This window comes from Pleurodeles waltl, chromosome 5, assembly GCF_031143425.1.
Source record: "Pleurodeles waltl isolate 20211129_DDA chromosome 5, aPleWal1.hap1.20221129, whole genome shotgun sequence".
NCBI lineage: Eukaryota > Metazoa > Chordata > Amphibia > Caudata > Salamandridae > Pleurodeles > Pleurodeles waltl.
The window spans coordinates 1,188,638,040-1,188,654,951 of NC_090444.1; the positions used below are offsets into that span (position 1 = coordinate 1,188,638,040).

Sequence of the window (16,912 nt, forward strand, 5' to 3'; positions counted from 1 at the left end):
ATATGGTACCAAGGTACCCAGGGTATTGGGGTTCCAGGAGATCCCTATGGGCTGCAGCATTTCTTTTGCCACCCATAGGGAGCTCAGACAATTCTTACACAGGACTGCCACTGCAGCCTGAGTGAAATAACGTCCACGTTATTTCACAGCCATTTTACACTGCACTTAAGTAACTTATAAGTCACCTATATGTCTAACCCTCACTTGGTGAAGGTTAGGTGCAAAGTTACTTAGTTTGTAGGCACCCTGGCACTAGCCAAGGTGCCCCCACATTGTTTAGGGCAAATTCCCCGGACTTTGTGAGTGCGGGGACACCATTACACGCGTGCACTACATATAGGTCAATACCTATATGTAGCGTCACCATGGTAACTCCGGACATGGCCATGTAACTCCAGACATGGCCATGTAACATGTCTAGGATCATGGAATTGTCCCCCCAATACCATTCTGGTATTGGGGGGACAATTCCATGCATCCCAGGTCTCCAGCATAGAGCCCGGGTACTGCCAAACTAACTTTCCAGGGTCTCCACTGCAGCTACTGCTGCTGCCAACCCATCGGACAGATTTCTGCCCCCCTGGGGCCTGGGCAGCCTGGTCCCATGAAGGCAGAACAAAGGATTTCCTCTTAGAGAGGGTGTTACACCCTCTCCCTTTGGAAATAGGTGTGAAGGGCCTGGGAGGAGTAGCCTCTCCTGACCTCTGGAAATGCTTTGAAGGGCACAGATGGTGCCCTCCTTGCATAAGCCAGTCTACACCAGTTCAGGGATCCCCCCAGCCCTGCTCTGGTGCGAAACTGGACAAAGGAAAGGAGAGTGACCACTCCCCTGACCAGCACCTCCCCGGGGAGGTGCCAGAGCTCCTCCAGTGTGTCCCAGACATCTGCCATCTTGGATGCAGAGGTGTGAGGGCACAATGGACAGCTCTGAGTGGCCAGTGCCAGCAGGTGACGTGAGACACCCCTCCTGATAGGTGCCAATCCTCCTCTGTGGGCTATTTAGGGTCTCTCCTGTGGGCATCTCACCAGATAACGAATGCAAGAGCTCACCAGAGTTCCTCTGCACTTCCCTCTTCGACTTCTGCCAAGGATCGACCGCTGACTGCTCCAGGACGCCTGCATAACCGCAACAAAGTAGCAAGAAGACTACCAGCAACATTGTAGTGCCTCATCCTGCCGGCTTTCTCAACTGTTTCCTGGTGGTGCATGCTCTGAGGGCTGTCTGCCTTCACCCTGCACTGGAAGCCAAGAAGAAATCTCCCATGGGTCGACGGAATCTTCTCCCTGCCAACGCAGGCCCCGAACTTCTGCATCACTTGTCCTCTGGGTTCCCTCTCATCCTGACGAGCGTGGTCCCTGGAACACAGGAGCTGGGTCCAAGTGTCTTCAACAGTCCAGTGGCCCTTCTATCCAAATTTGGTGGAGGTAAGTCCTTGCCTCCCCAAGCCAGACAGTAATCCTGTGTACTGGGTGAACTGCAGCTGCTCGGGCTGCTGTGCACTTTTGCAAGACTTCCTTTGTGCACAGCCTAGCCCAGGTCCCCAGCACTCCGTCCTGCATTGCCCAACTTGCTGAGTTGGACTCCAACGTCGTGGGACCCTCCTTTGTGACTCTGAGTCGACCGCTGTCCTCAGATCTTCTAAGTGCCTGTTCCGGTGCTTCTGCGGATGCTGCCTGCTTCTGCGTGGGCTCTCTGTGTTGCTGAGGGCCCCCTCTGTCTCCTCCTCCAAGGGGCGACCTCCTGGTCTTTCCTTGGCCCTAGCAGCACCCAAAATCCCCAACAGCGAGCCTTGCAGCTAGCAAGGCTTGTTTGCAGTCTTTTTGCATGGAAACAACTCTGCATCCTCCAGCACGTCGTGGAACATCTTCAGACCAAAGGAGAAGATCCTGGCACCTTCCGTTGTTGCAGAATCTTCGGCTTCTTCGACCCGGAGGAAGCCCTTTTGCACCTTCATCCGGGGTTTAGTGGGCTCCTGCCCCCCCGGACACTTGCGTGACTCTTGGACTTGGTCCCCTTTCTTTACAGGTCCTCAGGTCCAGGAATCCGTCTTCAGTGTTTTGCAGTCAGTTGTTGTCCTTGCAGCATCCCCTATCTCGACTTTACTGTCTTTCTGGGGTAGTAGGGTAACTTTACTCCTACTTTTCAGGGTCTTGGGGTGGGGTATCTTGGACACCCTTAGTGTTTTCTTACACTCTCAGCGACCCTCTACACACTACACTAGGCCTGGGGTCCATTTGTGGTTCGCATTCCACTTTTGGAGTATATGGTTTGTGTTGCCCCTAGGCCTATTTCTCCCTATTGCATTCTATTGTGTTCTACATTGTTTGCACTACTTTTCTAACTGTTACTTACCTGATTTTGGTTTGTGCGCATATAATTTGTGTATATTACTTACCTCCTAAGGGAGTATATCCTCTGAGATACTTTTGGCATATTGTCACTAAAATAAAGTACCTTTATTTTTAGTAACTCTGAGTATTGTGTTTTCTTATGATATAGTGCTATATGATATAAGTGGTATAGTAGGAGCTTTGCATGTCTCCTAGTTCAGCCTAAGCTGCTCTGCTATAGCTACCTCTATCAGCCTAAGCTGCTAGAACACCACTATTCTACTAATAAGGGATAAGTGGACCTGGCCCAAGGTGTAAGTATCACAAGGTACCCACTATAAGCCAGGCCAGCCTCCTACAGTCATCGTGGAAGTTACCAAAGTGCAAAATCACAGGATGAACACATTTTTTAGGCATCTACTATATTCTACTGCTGTTTGTGTTCCATCAAGCCTGGAAAGCATGATGAATGTACCTTTAAGACTAAGATGAGAATTGTGAGACTGCTTTCTGAAGATCAATTTCCTATGCATAAAATAATGTAAATCGAATGAGAAATTAATAGATATCTAGTCTTATTTTATTCATTAAGCACTTCATCAACCTGAATTCGAAGATCCTCAGGGATGCTTTTTCTGTGGAGGCACAAAAAAAGAGAGTTCTCTAAATCAGTGACTACTGTGGAAAGTTTTTTTCCCCTCTGAGGCTTTTTCTTCTCCATTGGCTGTGGAGATCTCAAAGTCTTGGCTGGAGTGCAGATTTAGGGCCTGATTTAGAACCCGGTGCACAGGTTACTCCATCACAACAGTGACAGATATCTTGTCCACCAAAATCTAAATCCCATTCCATCCTATGGGATTTAGATTTCTGCGGACGAGATAACCGTCACCGTTATGACGGAGTAACCCGTCCGCTGAGTTCTAAGTCATGCCCTTAGTTTGGACTTTTTTTTTTAGGGTAAACAGATCATTGGGTTATTTGGGGGAACTAAAGTTTGTGGCTTTCCAAAAGATGCTTGGGGATTTTTTTTCACTCTCTTGAATATGGGTATCATAGAACACCCCTAAAGGTAATGGAATGCCTCTGATAATGCATGTACAAAAATCTGCTGGCTTTTTATGATTCTGCGTTAACTAAAGTCAAAAAGATTTAAAAACTTGATGCATGTCCCATGCCAAAGGTGGATGAAATTATTGAATCCTTGGGAGAAGCCAAATATATGATCAGACTCAATTTAGGAAAAAGGTAAGCAAGTCCTGTTGAAGGTTTCCAACAGGTATAAAGCAACATTCATTACTCCTTCGAAATAATACCAAGGGTATTGGTGCCTGCCTCCATAGGACACAAGCAAACTTCCAACAGCGCATGGATATTATCCTACAACCTCATATGTCTTATTTTTCACATTTCTTGACAACATCGTCATCTTCAGTTCAACTTGGAATGAACACCAAAGTAGTCTTCAAGTAATCCTACAAGCTCTCCAAATCACCAGGCAAACAGCCAGTAATACCATGAGTGTCCTTGCTGGACAGCAGCTTCTCTATCTTGGATGTACGCTGGAGGGGTAGGCAGACCGGACCTCCGATTGATAAATTGGAAGCAATCTTAAAAAGCTCCCAACTCTCACCAAGAAACAATACTTTTCTGATCTTTAATGAGTACTACAGATGTTTAATTCTCCACTTTTCCATCGGGTGGAGCCTCCCACGTCTGTTGATGAAGACTGTTCCAAATCAGGTTCCCTCAGATATAATTGACAAGCAAGCATTCCAAGACTTCTAGCTTCAAATCCTGTCTTACATTTCTTGGCTTTTGCCAGGCCTTTTGTGCCCTATTCCTCAGTGGTGAGTGTTCAGGTTGTTCATTCTGTAATTTTTCCTGACAGTTTATGCTGGTAAGAAGTTGCTTGCACATAAGATGACCTATGCCACTTTGGAGAAAGAATGCCTTGGCATTAAGCTGGCTGTGCTATCCCTACAGCAGTATTTTTTAATGAGGACTTCTACTATTTAATCTGATCACCATCTCTTCTCTTGCCCAACAAAGCATAATGATTCTAATCTCCTGTTCGTGCAATAGTACATGTTACTGCAGCCTTGTTCATTTTCAGTGATGCACTGGTCCAGCTCCCTACAGGGCAGTGCTGACTTTATACCCTGCTTGCCAAGTCAGGCTTTACCCTGTAATTAGGGGCTTTGGGTGGGGAGTGGGATTGTGTTGGGGTGAGGAGCATCGGAGGCAGATGGGAAAGAGCAACCTTTGACCCTGCTTGCAGGTAGGTCACTCCCCGCTCCACCTTCCGCGCCACCTCCTTGCCCATTCCCCATTTGCTTTTTTCCCCGCTGCTGAGTCCCTTGCGGCCCCTCCCGCAAGGGAGGGGTCCTTCTCTCACCGATTTCCTCGTTCCGTTTCCCGCCGCTGCGTCCCCTGCAGCCCCACCCCCCAGCCCTCTCATAGGACAAGCCCTCCCGCCTCCCAGCTGCCACTCCCACCCTCCCCTCCTCTTATGGCAGCCACGGCGCACTATCAGGGAGCAACCTTTGACCCTGCTTGCAGGTAGGTCGCTCCCGCTCCGCCTTCCGCGCCACCTCCTTCCCCCTTTGCTTTTTTCCCCGCCGCTGCGTCCCTTGCGGCCCCTCCCGCCTCCCCCCTCCTTCTCTCACCATTTTCCTCGTTCCCTTTCCCGCCGCTGGGTCCCCTGCGGCCCCACCCCAAGCCCTCTCATAGGACAAGCCCTCCCAGCTGCCACTCCCACCCTCCCCTCCTCTTATGGCAGCCGCAGCGCGCTAGCAGGGAGCAACCTTTGACCCTGCTTGCAGGTAGGTCGCTTCCCGCTCCGCCTTCCGTGCCACCTCCTTGCCCGTTCCCCCTTTGCTTTTTTCCCTGCCGCTCCGTCCCTTGCGGTCCCTCCCCCCTCCTTCTCTCATCGTTTTTCTCGCTCCCTTCCCGCCGCTGCGTCCCTTGTGGCCCCTCCCACCTCCCCCCTCCTTCTCTCACCGTTTTCTCGTTCCCTTCCCGCCGCTGCGTCCCCTGCGGCCCCACCCCCCCAGCCCTCTCATACGACAAGACCTCCCGCCTCCCAGCTGCCACTCCCACCCTCCCCTCCTTTTATGGCAGCTGTGGCGCAGCTGCGCCGCTGGCAAGCCCGTCTGCACCCGTCCGCGCCTGGACCGCGCCCAGCGCCACCCCCCCGATCTGCGAGACCCCTGCGCCTCCAGACGCCGCTACACGGGCGACCAACTCAACGCCCTCAATCCCGGCCGCATCACAGCATGCTCCCAGCCCTCACCGAGGAACACCCACGGACCCTTCGCATGCCACACCTGCAGATTCACCTGCGACAGAACGACTGGTGGAACGACTCCTCGGCGCCCGACATCGCAATAGCCATCCCGGACGGCTACAAGATCATCCGTAGGGACCGCAACAACGGAATCGGAGGAGGCATAGCCATTGCCCACAAATCCTCCCTCAAGGTCGACACCCACACTGACTACTCCCTCAAGACCGCCGAACACCTACACTTCCGCATCCACACCGACCCCAACACCACTCTCAGAGGAACGCTCATCTACAGACCCCCCGGACCACGAGCACCATTCAGCGAATCCCTCGCCTACCTCACCAGCACCCACGCACTCACCTCAACGGATTACATCCTCCTCGGGGACCTAAATTTCCACCTGGAGAACAACAACAACACCAACTCCACTACTCTGATCGACAACCTCACCAACCACGGCCTCAGACAACTCGTCAACACACCAACCCACATCGCCGGCCACACGCTTGATCCCATCTTCTCCTCAAGCGCCCACGTCACTTTCAACCATACCACCGTACTCCACTGGACCGACCACCAGTGCATCCACTTCACCTACAAGAAACATACTGAGCACCATCACACCCAACAACCACCCCGCCGATGCTGGAGCAAAGTTACGGAAGACCAGCTTACCAACGCCCTCGCCAAGAACCCACCCCCCCTGACTCCACCGACCCAGACACCGCCGCCCACAACCTCACCCTGTTGATCAACAACTGCGCCAACACCCTCGCGCCACTCAAAAAAACCACCGACAACCAAGCCAGAAGAAAAGCCACCTGGTTCAGGACGAGCTCCTAAACTCCAAACGCGACTGCCGGAAGCTAAAAAAGGAATGGCTCCTCAAACACACATCTGACAGCCTCACAGTCCACAAGGACGCCACTCGCAAGCACCACCAACTCATCAGACAAGCCAAACGATCCCACTTCAAAGACCGCCTGGACAACAACGCACACAACAGCAAAGAGCTCTTCAGCATCGTGAAAGAACTCTCCAACCCCAGCGCCAACATCAACGACATCCCTCCATCCCAAGAACTCTGCAACGCACTGTCCACCTTCTTCCACCGGAAGATCACCGACATCCACGACAGCTTCGACGCCACTCCCACGCCAGACCCCACCCCCGAACACTCCACCTGTGCAAACCACCTGACCTCCTGGACCAACGTGAACGACACAGAGACACGCAAGATCATGAACTCCATCCAATCAGGATCTCCGTCAGACCCCTGCCCTCACCACGTATACAACAAAGCCGACTCCACCATCGCCCCCAACTACGGAAGGTCATCAACATCTCCTTCGAAACAGTGACATTCCCTGAAAAATGGAAACACGCCGAAATCCGCGCCCTCCTCAAGAAGCCCAAAGCAGACCCTAACGACCTCAAGAACTTTCAACCCATCTCCCTGCTCCATTTCCCAGCAAAGGTGATTGAAAAAATCGTCAACACACAACTAACCAGTCACCTCGAAGACAACGGCATCCTAGACCCCTCCCAGTCCGGCTTCAGACGAAACCACAGCACCGATACCGCCCTTCTCGCCACCACAGACGACATCAGATGCCAAGTGGACAACGGCGAAACATCAGCCCTCATCCTCCTGGACCTATCTGCCGCCTTCGACACAGTCTGCCACCGCACCCTGAAATCACGCCTCCACGAAACCGGAATTCAAGGAAAAGCCCTCGACTGGATCATCTCATTCCTCTCCGGCAGAGCCCAGAGAGTCCGCCTCCCCCCCTTCCGCTCCGAAGCCACTGATATCATCTGTGGCGTCCCCCAAGGTTCATCCCTCAGCCCAACGCTGTTCAACATCTACATGGCCCCCCTCGCACAAGTGGCCCGACAACACAACCTCAACATTCTCACCTACGCCGACGACACCAAGCTCATCCTCTCACTCACCAAAGACCCGCGCACCGCCAAAACCAACCTCCACGAGGGAATGAAATCCATCGCTGAATGGATGAGAAACAGCCGTCTGAAACTGAACTCGGACAAGACGGAGGTCCTCATCCTCGGACCCACCCCTTCCGCCTGGGACGACTCCTGGTGGCCCACTGCACTAGGAACCCCACCAACACCGTCCGACCACGCTCGCAACCTGGGCTTAATCCTCGACTCCTCCCTCACCTTGTCTAAACAGGTCAACGCAGTCTCCTCCTCCTGCTACAACACGCTCCGCATGCTCCGCAGAATCTACAAGTGGATCCCGACAGAAACAAGAAGAACAGTGAAACAGGCCCTCGTCAGCAGCAGGCTGGACTACGGCAACGCACTCTACACAGGCATCCCAGCAAAAGACCTACTACGCCTCCAACACATCCAAAACGCCTCCGCCCGGCTGATCCTCAACGTACCCCGCCACAGCCACATCTCCCACCACCTGAGAAACCTTCACTGGCTCCCCGTGGACAAAAGGATCTCTTTCAAGCTTCTTACCCACGCTCACAAAGCGCTCCACGACACCGGACCAGCCTACCTAAACAACAGACTCAGCTTCTACACTCCACCCGTCAGCTCCGCTCCACTAACCTCGACCTTGCCGTCCTCCCCCGCATCTGAAGAAAGACCTCCAGCGGCAGATCCTTCTCATACCTCGCCGCCAAAACATTGAACACCCTCCCTTCCAACCTGCGACAGACTCACGACCTACTCACCTTCAGAAGACTCCTCAGGACCTGGCTCTTCGACCAGTAACAACAGCTCCCCCCACCCCCAGCGCCTTGAAACCCTCAAGAGTACGTAGTGCGCTTTATAAATCCTATGATTGATTGATTGGATTGTCACACTCCTGTAACTAAGCCTGATGTCCTGCATAGGATGCAGCGTAGACACCTCACACAGCCTCTGATAATAATCCATTCATCTGCTTCATCCCAATTATTTTCAGGAAGAAAAATTGAAGTATTCCCGAGGCCAAGGTTACATTCTCCCGCCCTCTAAAAAAAAGTAGCATAATGGGGAGCGGCCAATAGGTGAAGGGAGCCGCGGGTTTGGGAACCACTGGTCTACATCCTCTTTACCTCTCTTCTGAGCCCTTTATTTCTTTTCACTCACTGTGTTCTGCCTCCCAGTTTAGTCTCAGTTGTCTCCTTTCATTTTACATACCTTGCCCTTTTTGCCTCGAACTAATGGAACTCCCTCCTTGTCTCGAGGCTCCTACTTGCACATTTTTCGAGTGTCTTAAAATGCTATCTCCTTCATTGGATAATACCTGACCGCTTTGTGTACATTCTATGGCACAGCTGCTTCGCCTGTTTGTGCACCTTTTTAATATCCATTGTTATGTACTGTTTTTAAAGCTAATCAATGTTCTCTGTACAGCTTTTAAACGTAATCGTTCTGTTAAAATAAAAATTAAATACATCTTTACCAGTTTGCAAAGAATTTGCGAGAGTGAAACAAATAATTGATACATACATAGTCGCCTGTTGGCTCATTCGGACTCTTCTGTTTTTGCCCAAAAAGTAAATGGCGAACTGGACAATGTTCACTTTGTATCGTAAAGTTTGAGACGTAGTGGACAATTGATGGCTTTGTGGTTCATGCATGAAATTTCGTAAGAGGTGTGAGAGCATAATATTTATGCACCTTTTGGCTCGCAGAAGTTGGCCTCATTACAGATTGTGCTTTTTTGTTTTTGTTTGTAATGATGGCTCGTGTCTCTGATAGAGTACATGGCTGGAGGCGGAGTCAATGCAAACGCTTCCTCAATCAATGGAGCATGTCTTTGCTCCTATATTTTTCCCTGCTTGTTCTGGGCAAAGTATTATTTCGATGTTTGTTGATGAAATTTTGATGTTTTTTTTACTCAATTTTTATTCATAATTTGTCATTACTGTCATTCAAAGAAAAGGGGATTTAAAAAAAATACATACTATTCTTCACATTCTTTTAGTTCTGATTATCTGTCTTCATGTAAATATCACAAACTTTCATTATGGTTTAACCGTGCATTAGAAATCCTGTTCTTGTCCCTATTGAGAATGCATTAAATTGACATAATAATGCTTGTTAATTAATTTTCAGTAATGGACAGATCAAGAAGGTGCGGAATCTTAGAGCTCTCCTCTATTTAGCGTAGCTTTCTTTTTTTAAAAATGCGTGGTATTCACCTCTCTCCACTCCTGAGCTTTAAATATCCCACTTTCTTCTCTTTCATGTTCTTAAACTTCCATCACCAAATTACCCTGCCTATACTGGGACACGCTATCACTGGCAGAACCTCTGAAAGTGCTGTGAGCACATCTTCACTGAATGGTTTGATCCAGAGACCATTGCAAGATAAATGCATCATGGTATGCATCTCATGATAACAAAAGCACTTTTGTCATGTTCCCTTACAAATGTGGTCTTCCTAATCAGTGTACAATAAATGTATTTATTTGTGTTTTGTTATGCACTGGCTTGTGATGGGATGCACTTTGTGATGCTGCTAGGGATAGACAATTGGTTCTTGGGTACCCTCGTCCCCTTCCTCAGCGCATGATGGACAGTGGTGGGGTCGGAGTTGTTCTGTTCCTCAATGCTTATGTTGTGTTTTCGGGTTCTGTCCCTTGAAAAGGACGATGCTTCACCCTAGAAGCTTAGTGGGGGATGTTAGGATAAAACAATAAGTCAAATAGTATAATGTAGATTCTCCTAGTAAATTATGAAGGAAAGTCTTAATTTTATTAAAGACACGGAGGCGAGTATTATGCTCTCTCTTTTTCTGCAGCCAAAAACAACAAAACCCATAAGGCAAACGACAGTAAGTGGGAAACGATTAGTAGTTCACCAAAACACACCAATGGCCATCGAGCTGACCCAATAATACGTATCTTGACTGAGAACTGCTCTCTTTTCTTGCGCAAGCTTAATAAGTAACAAATAAAGGAAAAATGGTACAACAAATACATATAGCCATTAGAACGGATAACATCTCCTGAAGAATCAACAAAGGTCCAGCAACAGAGTTCGGAACAGTCTGTGGTTGTGTGAGGTGAGAGTTCCAGAAGGAAGGAAAGGACGGAATCCCAGCAGGTGGAGAAATGAAGAAGCGATCCTTAGGCAGAAGTCTGTTGAGCCGTTGAGGAAGCTGGAAGGGAGGCAATAAACAAAATCATGAGAATTGTAGAGGTGGGATAATACTTGCCTCCGTGTCTTTAATAAAATTAAGACTTTCCTTCATAATTTACCAGGAAAATCTACATTTTATGGCAAGACCGGAGGCTCCTGTTATGCTGTTTTAAAGCGAATCAACAACATTTAATGAAGCATGATGAATTGGTTTACAATAAAATACTCTAAAGACATTATCATTAGACCAATCAGCCAACCTGAGAATGTCCTCAAGGTGAGAACCGGCCCAAAATGCTTTAGAAGCCATAGCTCCTCTGGCTGACTGGGCACCAAATATAGAGGTATCAATACCAGCAAGGCACATAACCCAACGGGCCAAAGTGGGAGAGGAAACATGATTGAATGGTTTTCTAAAGGATATGAGGAGTTGGGAAGAAGAGGAATTCCTCAAATCGGTTGTCTGGTGTTCATAAGCTTTCAAGCACTGGCCTACACATAACTTGGGGTGATCAGGGAAGAAAGGATAAAAAACTGATGAGAGGTTAGTTTTGGTCCATCTATAAACATTAAAAAGAACACCTGTTGGAGTAAACTTATGAGCTGTAATATCTAATGCTGTAACATCGGATAAACTTTTAAAAGAAACGAGACGTAATAACATGGTAAGTTTGGCGGACAATTGTTTTAAGGAAAGCATTGAATTATCAGGCCAGGAAATAAAAGGATTTATTACATCATTTACATCCCATAAAGAACTGTTTTTGGGTTTAGGAGAGTTAGAAAACTTTACTCCCTTTAACAAACGGCAGACCAATGGATGTTCTCCAACCGGTTTTCCATTGATGTAAGAGTGAGTAGATGAAATTGCTGATCTGTACAAATTGATAGTACGAAAGGACTTACCTTTGCTGGCTTCCGCCGCCAAGAAATTGACGATCAAAATTATATTTGTTGTAAAGGGATCATCCTGTTTTCCCATTCACCAGCTATGCCAGAGCGACCAAGCTGATCTATATGCCTTTTTTGTTCCTGGAGCCCAGGCCAAATCGAGGAAGTTTGAAGCTTCTGACAAAATAGGGAGGATAGATTGGGGTTCCCAGAGATTTTCCAGGCTGAAAGAGAGAGTAGGTTCTGAAGAATTAGACTGTGGGGGAGGCCGAGGGGATTGGTCAAGAGTTCTGGGAAGGAAGGAATTAAGAGAGGAGCATCCATTGAAAGTTCCAGGAGGGAGGGGAACCATACCTGGGAATGCCAGAAAGGAGCTATGAGTACGAATGTTGCTTGTTGACGTCTGACTTGAGCCAGCATTCTGGAGATCATGATGAACGGAGGAGAGGCATAGTTGAGGGAAGAGGACCAATCTTGAGAAAAAGCATTGAAGGCTAGCGCCAGAGGATCTGGGCGCCAGCTGAAGAATTGAGGGATCTGTGCATTGAGACGAGATGCAAAAAGATCTATGTAAAAAGGACCCCATTTGTGATGTAGGGTTTTGAACACTTCGGGATGGAGCTTCCAATCGCTGGAATCTCGAAAATGGGGAGAATGCCAATCTGCTACAGAATTGAGATTGCCCAGAAGGTATTCTGCTTGCACTGAGATTTTGTTTTGAAGACAAAACTCCCAAAACCCTTTCACCAATTCCGCAAAAGTCTTGGACTTTGTGCCTCCTAGATGGTTGATGTAATGAACTGCAGAAATGTTGTCCATTCTGAGAAGAACCGAACAACAACCTCTGTCTCTTGCCAGGCTTTTTATTGCAAAGGAGCCGGCAAGCATCTCTAACCAGTTGATGTGCAACCTCGACTCCTCTAAAGCCCATGTGCCTCCAGTCGAGATTGGACCACAACGGACTCCCCAACCCAGCAGGCTTGCATCTGATTCTAACACGAGATCTGGGGCTGATGCGAAGATAGTCCTGCCATTCCAGGCATCTAAATGTTCTATCCACCACTGGAGTTCCAAACGGGAATCTTGGTCTAATACGATGGTATCGGAATAGGCAAGACCTTTTTGGAGATGATGAATTTTTAATCTCTGAAGTGCCAGATAATGTAATGGCCCTGGAAAGATGGCTTGAATTGATGATGAAAGGAGGCCTACAATCCTTGCTAGAGATCTGAGGGATAGAAGAGAACTGCGAAGGATCAGAAGGATTTCTAATTTGATGGATTTTATTTTCGCTGACGAAAGAAGAAGGGTAGCAGAGACGGAATCTGCTAAAAAACCTAGGAACTCGACTCTTTGAGGTGGATCTAGAAAAGATTTCTCGTAATTGATAACGAAACCTAGATCTGAAAGAAGGGTGCAGGTGAGATGAACGTGAGATAGAAGAGCCATGTGGTTCTGGTTCATGATGAGAATATCGTCCAAGTAAATAATCAACCTGATTCGTCTGGCTCTGATAAAAGCCACCACCGGTTCCATTAATTTTGTAAAGCACCATGGGGCTGAAGACAGGCCGAATGGTAGGGAAGTGAAGTGGAAAGTTTGGTGGAGCCATTGAAATTGAAGACATTTCCGAGAATCTGGGTGCATGGGAACTGAGAGGTACGCATCCTGAAGATCGAGACGCACCATCCAATCGCCCTGGAGCAAAGAATCTCTGAGGTGGAGAATAGTCTCCATCTTGAAATGGCGATATACAACGAATTGGTTGAACTGTTTTAAATTGATAACAGGACACATCTTTTTGTTTTTCTTCTGGACCAGAAAAACTGAGCTGACGAAACCCGAGGTATCTAGGGAACAAGGGGCGATTGCTTGTTTCTGTAAAAAAAGATTGCATTTCCAAGGAGATCAACTCCGACATTTGAACAGAAAACTGAGGAGGATGAGGGAATGATTCTTGAAAAGGTTCTGAGTAGAGCTCGATAAGATAACCTTGAACGGTATTTAAAACCCAAGGATCTGCTGTTAGATTTCGCCATTTTGGAAGATACAGAGCAATACGACCCCCTACGACAGGAGAACAAGAGATTTGACTTACCGGGTTGTGAAGAGAATCTGGTATTGTGATTGCCTCGGTTCCTGAACCCCCTGTTTCTTTGAGGATAAAATTGTGGCCTGTACTCCTGGTAACTGTTGTTGTTGTAGTAGCCACGGGAACCTTGGTTGGAGTAGCCACGGCCGGCAAAGCGGTTCCTGCCTCTGCCAGCCCTGGAGAAAACCTGAGATGAGAACATTTTCTTCAAGGACTGCTAAGCCTTATCCAGGGATGTGAAAGTAGCAACATATTTTCTCAGTTCCTTTATAAATGAGTCACCAAAAAGAAGGCCCTCAGCTTTAATACCTGGATCTGAACCTGCAAGGTTGACTAACTTGGGGTCCAGTTTGAGCAGGAGACCCTTCCTTCGTTCATGAGTTATTGCCACATTGGTATTGCTGAGGAGACATAAAGCGCGCTGAGCCCACAGCGACAATTCCATGGGATCGTGTTCCAAACGGGCTGATTCAGCCACGCCAAATATATGGGTCAAGGGCCCAACAATGTCCATGAGTTTATCTTGGCAGGTAGACCAAGCTTTGTCTACTCCCTTACGAGGGTCCTTCTCAAATTTTGTAAAGAACGTAGTCAGGGAAGAGTCAATAGTAGAAGTAACGGTAATCTTAGAGGGTAAAGCAGGACGTGGGCATTCAGACTTCAGCTTTGCACGTATTTGCTTCTCTAAGGGGGTACGTAACCTGGAGGTAACATAATCAGCAGGTAACCACTTAGTAGAGTGTGGGTGCTGAATATCGTTGCTCCCAAGACATTGTTAGGTCTGGCTTTTAAGCGCGGTTGCTGCTTACCTATCATTACCTATTCTTTAAAATACACGTTGAATCGGTTTTGGCTCCACCCAGATGAATAATTCTCTCTCATCCTATACTTTTGAATGTTTGGTGTATCTGTCTACCTCGAGTGGCGTGCTTTCAGTGCAATGCATGATAGGCTATTTTACTTCTCAAAAGCACACTTAAACATCTCACATTATATTATCTAACTCATAAGTGCATTATATGCAGAAAACAGAATTTTATTTGTTTTTTTGCACCTTCCTTTTTTAAAAACTTTTTTTGTCAATATTTAGAATGCAAGCCAAACCAGTTGGTTTTGCCAGTCGTTGTTCTAAAGGTTGGAAGTCTGGCACTCAAATGAAGTTTGAATACATTTGCTAAGAAACAAGACCAGGAATCCCCAATTTAGGTCCAGAAAGGCCAGAATCATAGGATATCCAGGTAAGAAAGAGTAGCATTCAGTGGAATGAAGTTAAATGCACAGATGTTATCCTGAAGATCTAGTATGGACCCGGCACTCTCCGGCCTACGTTGATCACATCTCTTCTAGGGTGTCAATTTGAAGATGGCAAACGCTACGCATTTAGTTTGTTTCAAAAGAAGGGAAGTCACAGCAATAATTGTCCAGAGACTAAAGGGACTGTATTGTACGTATATATTAAACAGGGATGTCTTAGTTTCTGGGGGTTGTTTTCAAAGGTACAGACTCGCGAGTCAAAGATTTTAAAATAGAATTCCCTGGTATACATACCCAGCCTCCCCACAAACGGAGTGGTTTATGTGTGCTCTGCTTCTATCGATCCTGTTAAGCTATTGATTAAAATGTCTACTGCAGTCCGCCCAGAGACCGGCTCTTTGCAGCTACCGCTTCGTGACATTGCTTTTGTTTTTGATTTCCAGGATTACCAGCCGTGACTGTCCCAGCTGCTCTTTCAGATAGAGGCTTACCGCTGGGGCTTCAGTTTATTGGCCGTGCATTCTGCGAACAGCAGCTTCTGATGGCAGCCAAGTGGTTCGAACAACAAGTGCAGTTTCCAGAAATCCTGCTGGAAGGCGATTTAGACAGTCTCCTCACAGATTACACACCAAAGCAGCAACTTTATAAAACGCACCCAGTATCTTGAATACCTGTATTACATTCCAAAATCAGTGCTATACATTAGTCTTATACGAAGCCGAAAAAATAGTCTATATTTAACAAAAAATGTATTTACTGTGTAGATTTTTCTGAAATAAAAGCTAAACACTTTAATTCTATGCGTGTTCATTAGTACAATTCGTATGTGTACGTTTGTTTGCGTGTCGCGAAAGTTGTGTATTTGTTATTGAAGAAACTTGGGCCATATTCATGAAAATGAATACAGATTTTTGAGGACGGAGTTTGAAGCCGCACCCTTAATTTTATTCGACGCACATCTCAGAAACAATTACTAGTTACGCTTCTTGGGCTACACCCATATTAGAGACCCCCACTACTTTTTAAATCCCAGTTAAAGGCCCATTGAAATGATCTTCCGAAATGTGTGATGGGGGGGGCACTTTCTTGTAAGCGAGCCTCGAATCATTTTGACCACAGTATAGAGGAGAGGATCAGGGTAGCAGTCCTAATAATGGGGTGTCCTTCTTGACCAAGAGTTCTGTAAGTTGAAACTACCCCTCTTGCAAGCCCTACCTCTGCTGCTGAGCATGTGAACGAATTACACAAAGACACACTGGCATTCGTATGTGTACTCTTTTACCCTGCCTGTTTTGTGGTGAGGCACCTGGAAATCTATCTTTCTCAGAAGTTCAAGAACTGGAGTTCGAATTGTAAAATATTCTGTCTTCGAATATTCGGACTTTTATGTTTTGCACTCCTATTTTCTGGAGAGGCATAGACTACTTCAATAAGGTGCTGTCATGCAGAGAAACGTAATCTGTGAACTTCAAACCTCCAGAATACTAAAATGAAGCATAGCCAATTTTCATTAGCTCTCATGACCCACATGGGTGGAAGAACATAGCTCTTCCCACTGAAGATGCCCCTGCCCCTCCACCCACATGAATAAGGAAGAACATTTGTGTCTGCCGCCTGCTGTACACTTTCTGCAAACTTCTTGTATATGGTCCTAGTTCATGTGGGGGAAGGAGAGCTGGAGCACTTTAGAAAATTACATTTGACTGAGGGAGTCACATAGAACCTACCACAGTCAAGTTTCCGCACTTATGTACAATTCAAATGAGAATGCCCATAGAATTGCATTTTGTGGTAAATAAGTTGATTCAGGAATATCCGCATTTTGAAGGCCGAAAGGCAGATAATATTTGTGTATCCCACCTATTCTTAGCATTTTGTCATATGTGCTGTCTGTCTACATTTACAGTCCTCATTCGAGGCACAAGTTGCCTTAAAGGGGAAGCCCT

General features: G+C 47.3%; 1 protein-coding gene across 2 annotated transcripts in view; it reads left to right on the forward strand.

The window, feature by feature from the left end:
- QRSL1 (glutaminyl-tRNA amidotransferase subunit QRSL1) overlaps positions 1-15,761 on the forward strand; it is a 166,720-nt gene extending 150,959 nt beyond the window's left edge. For both annotated transcript variants that reach the window (XM_069235435.1, XM_069235434.1), the window contains exon 11: positions 15,410-15,761. In XM_069235435.1, the coding sequence (XP_069091536.1) occupies positions 15,410-15,633 (224 nt within the window). In that variant the 3' untranslated portion in view covers positions 15,634-15,761. The remainder of the gene's footprint in view (positions 1-15,409) is intronic.
- The last annotated feature ends 1,151 nt before the right edge of the window (positions 15,762-16,912 follow it).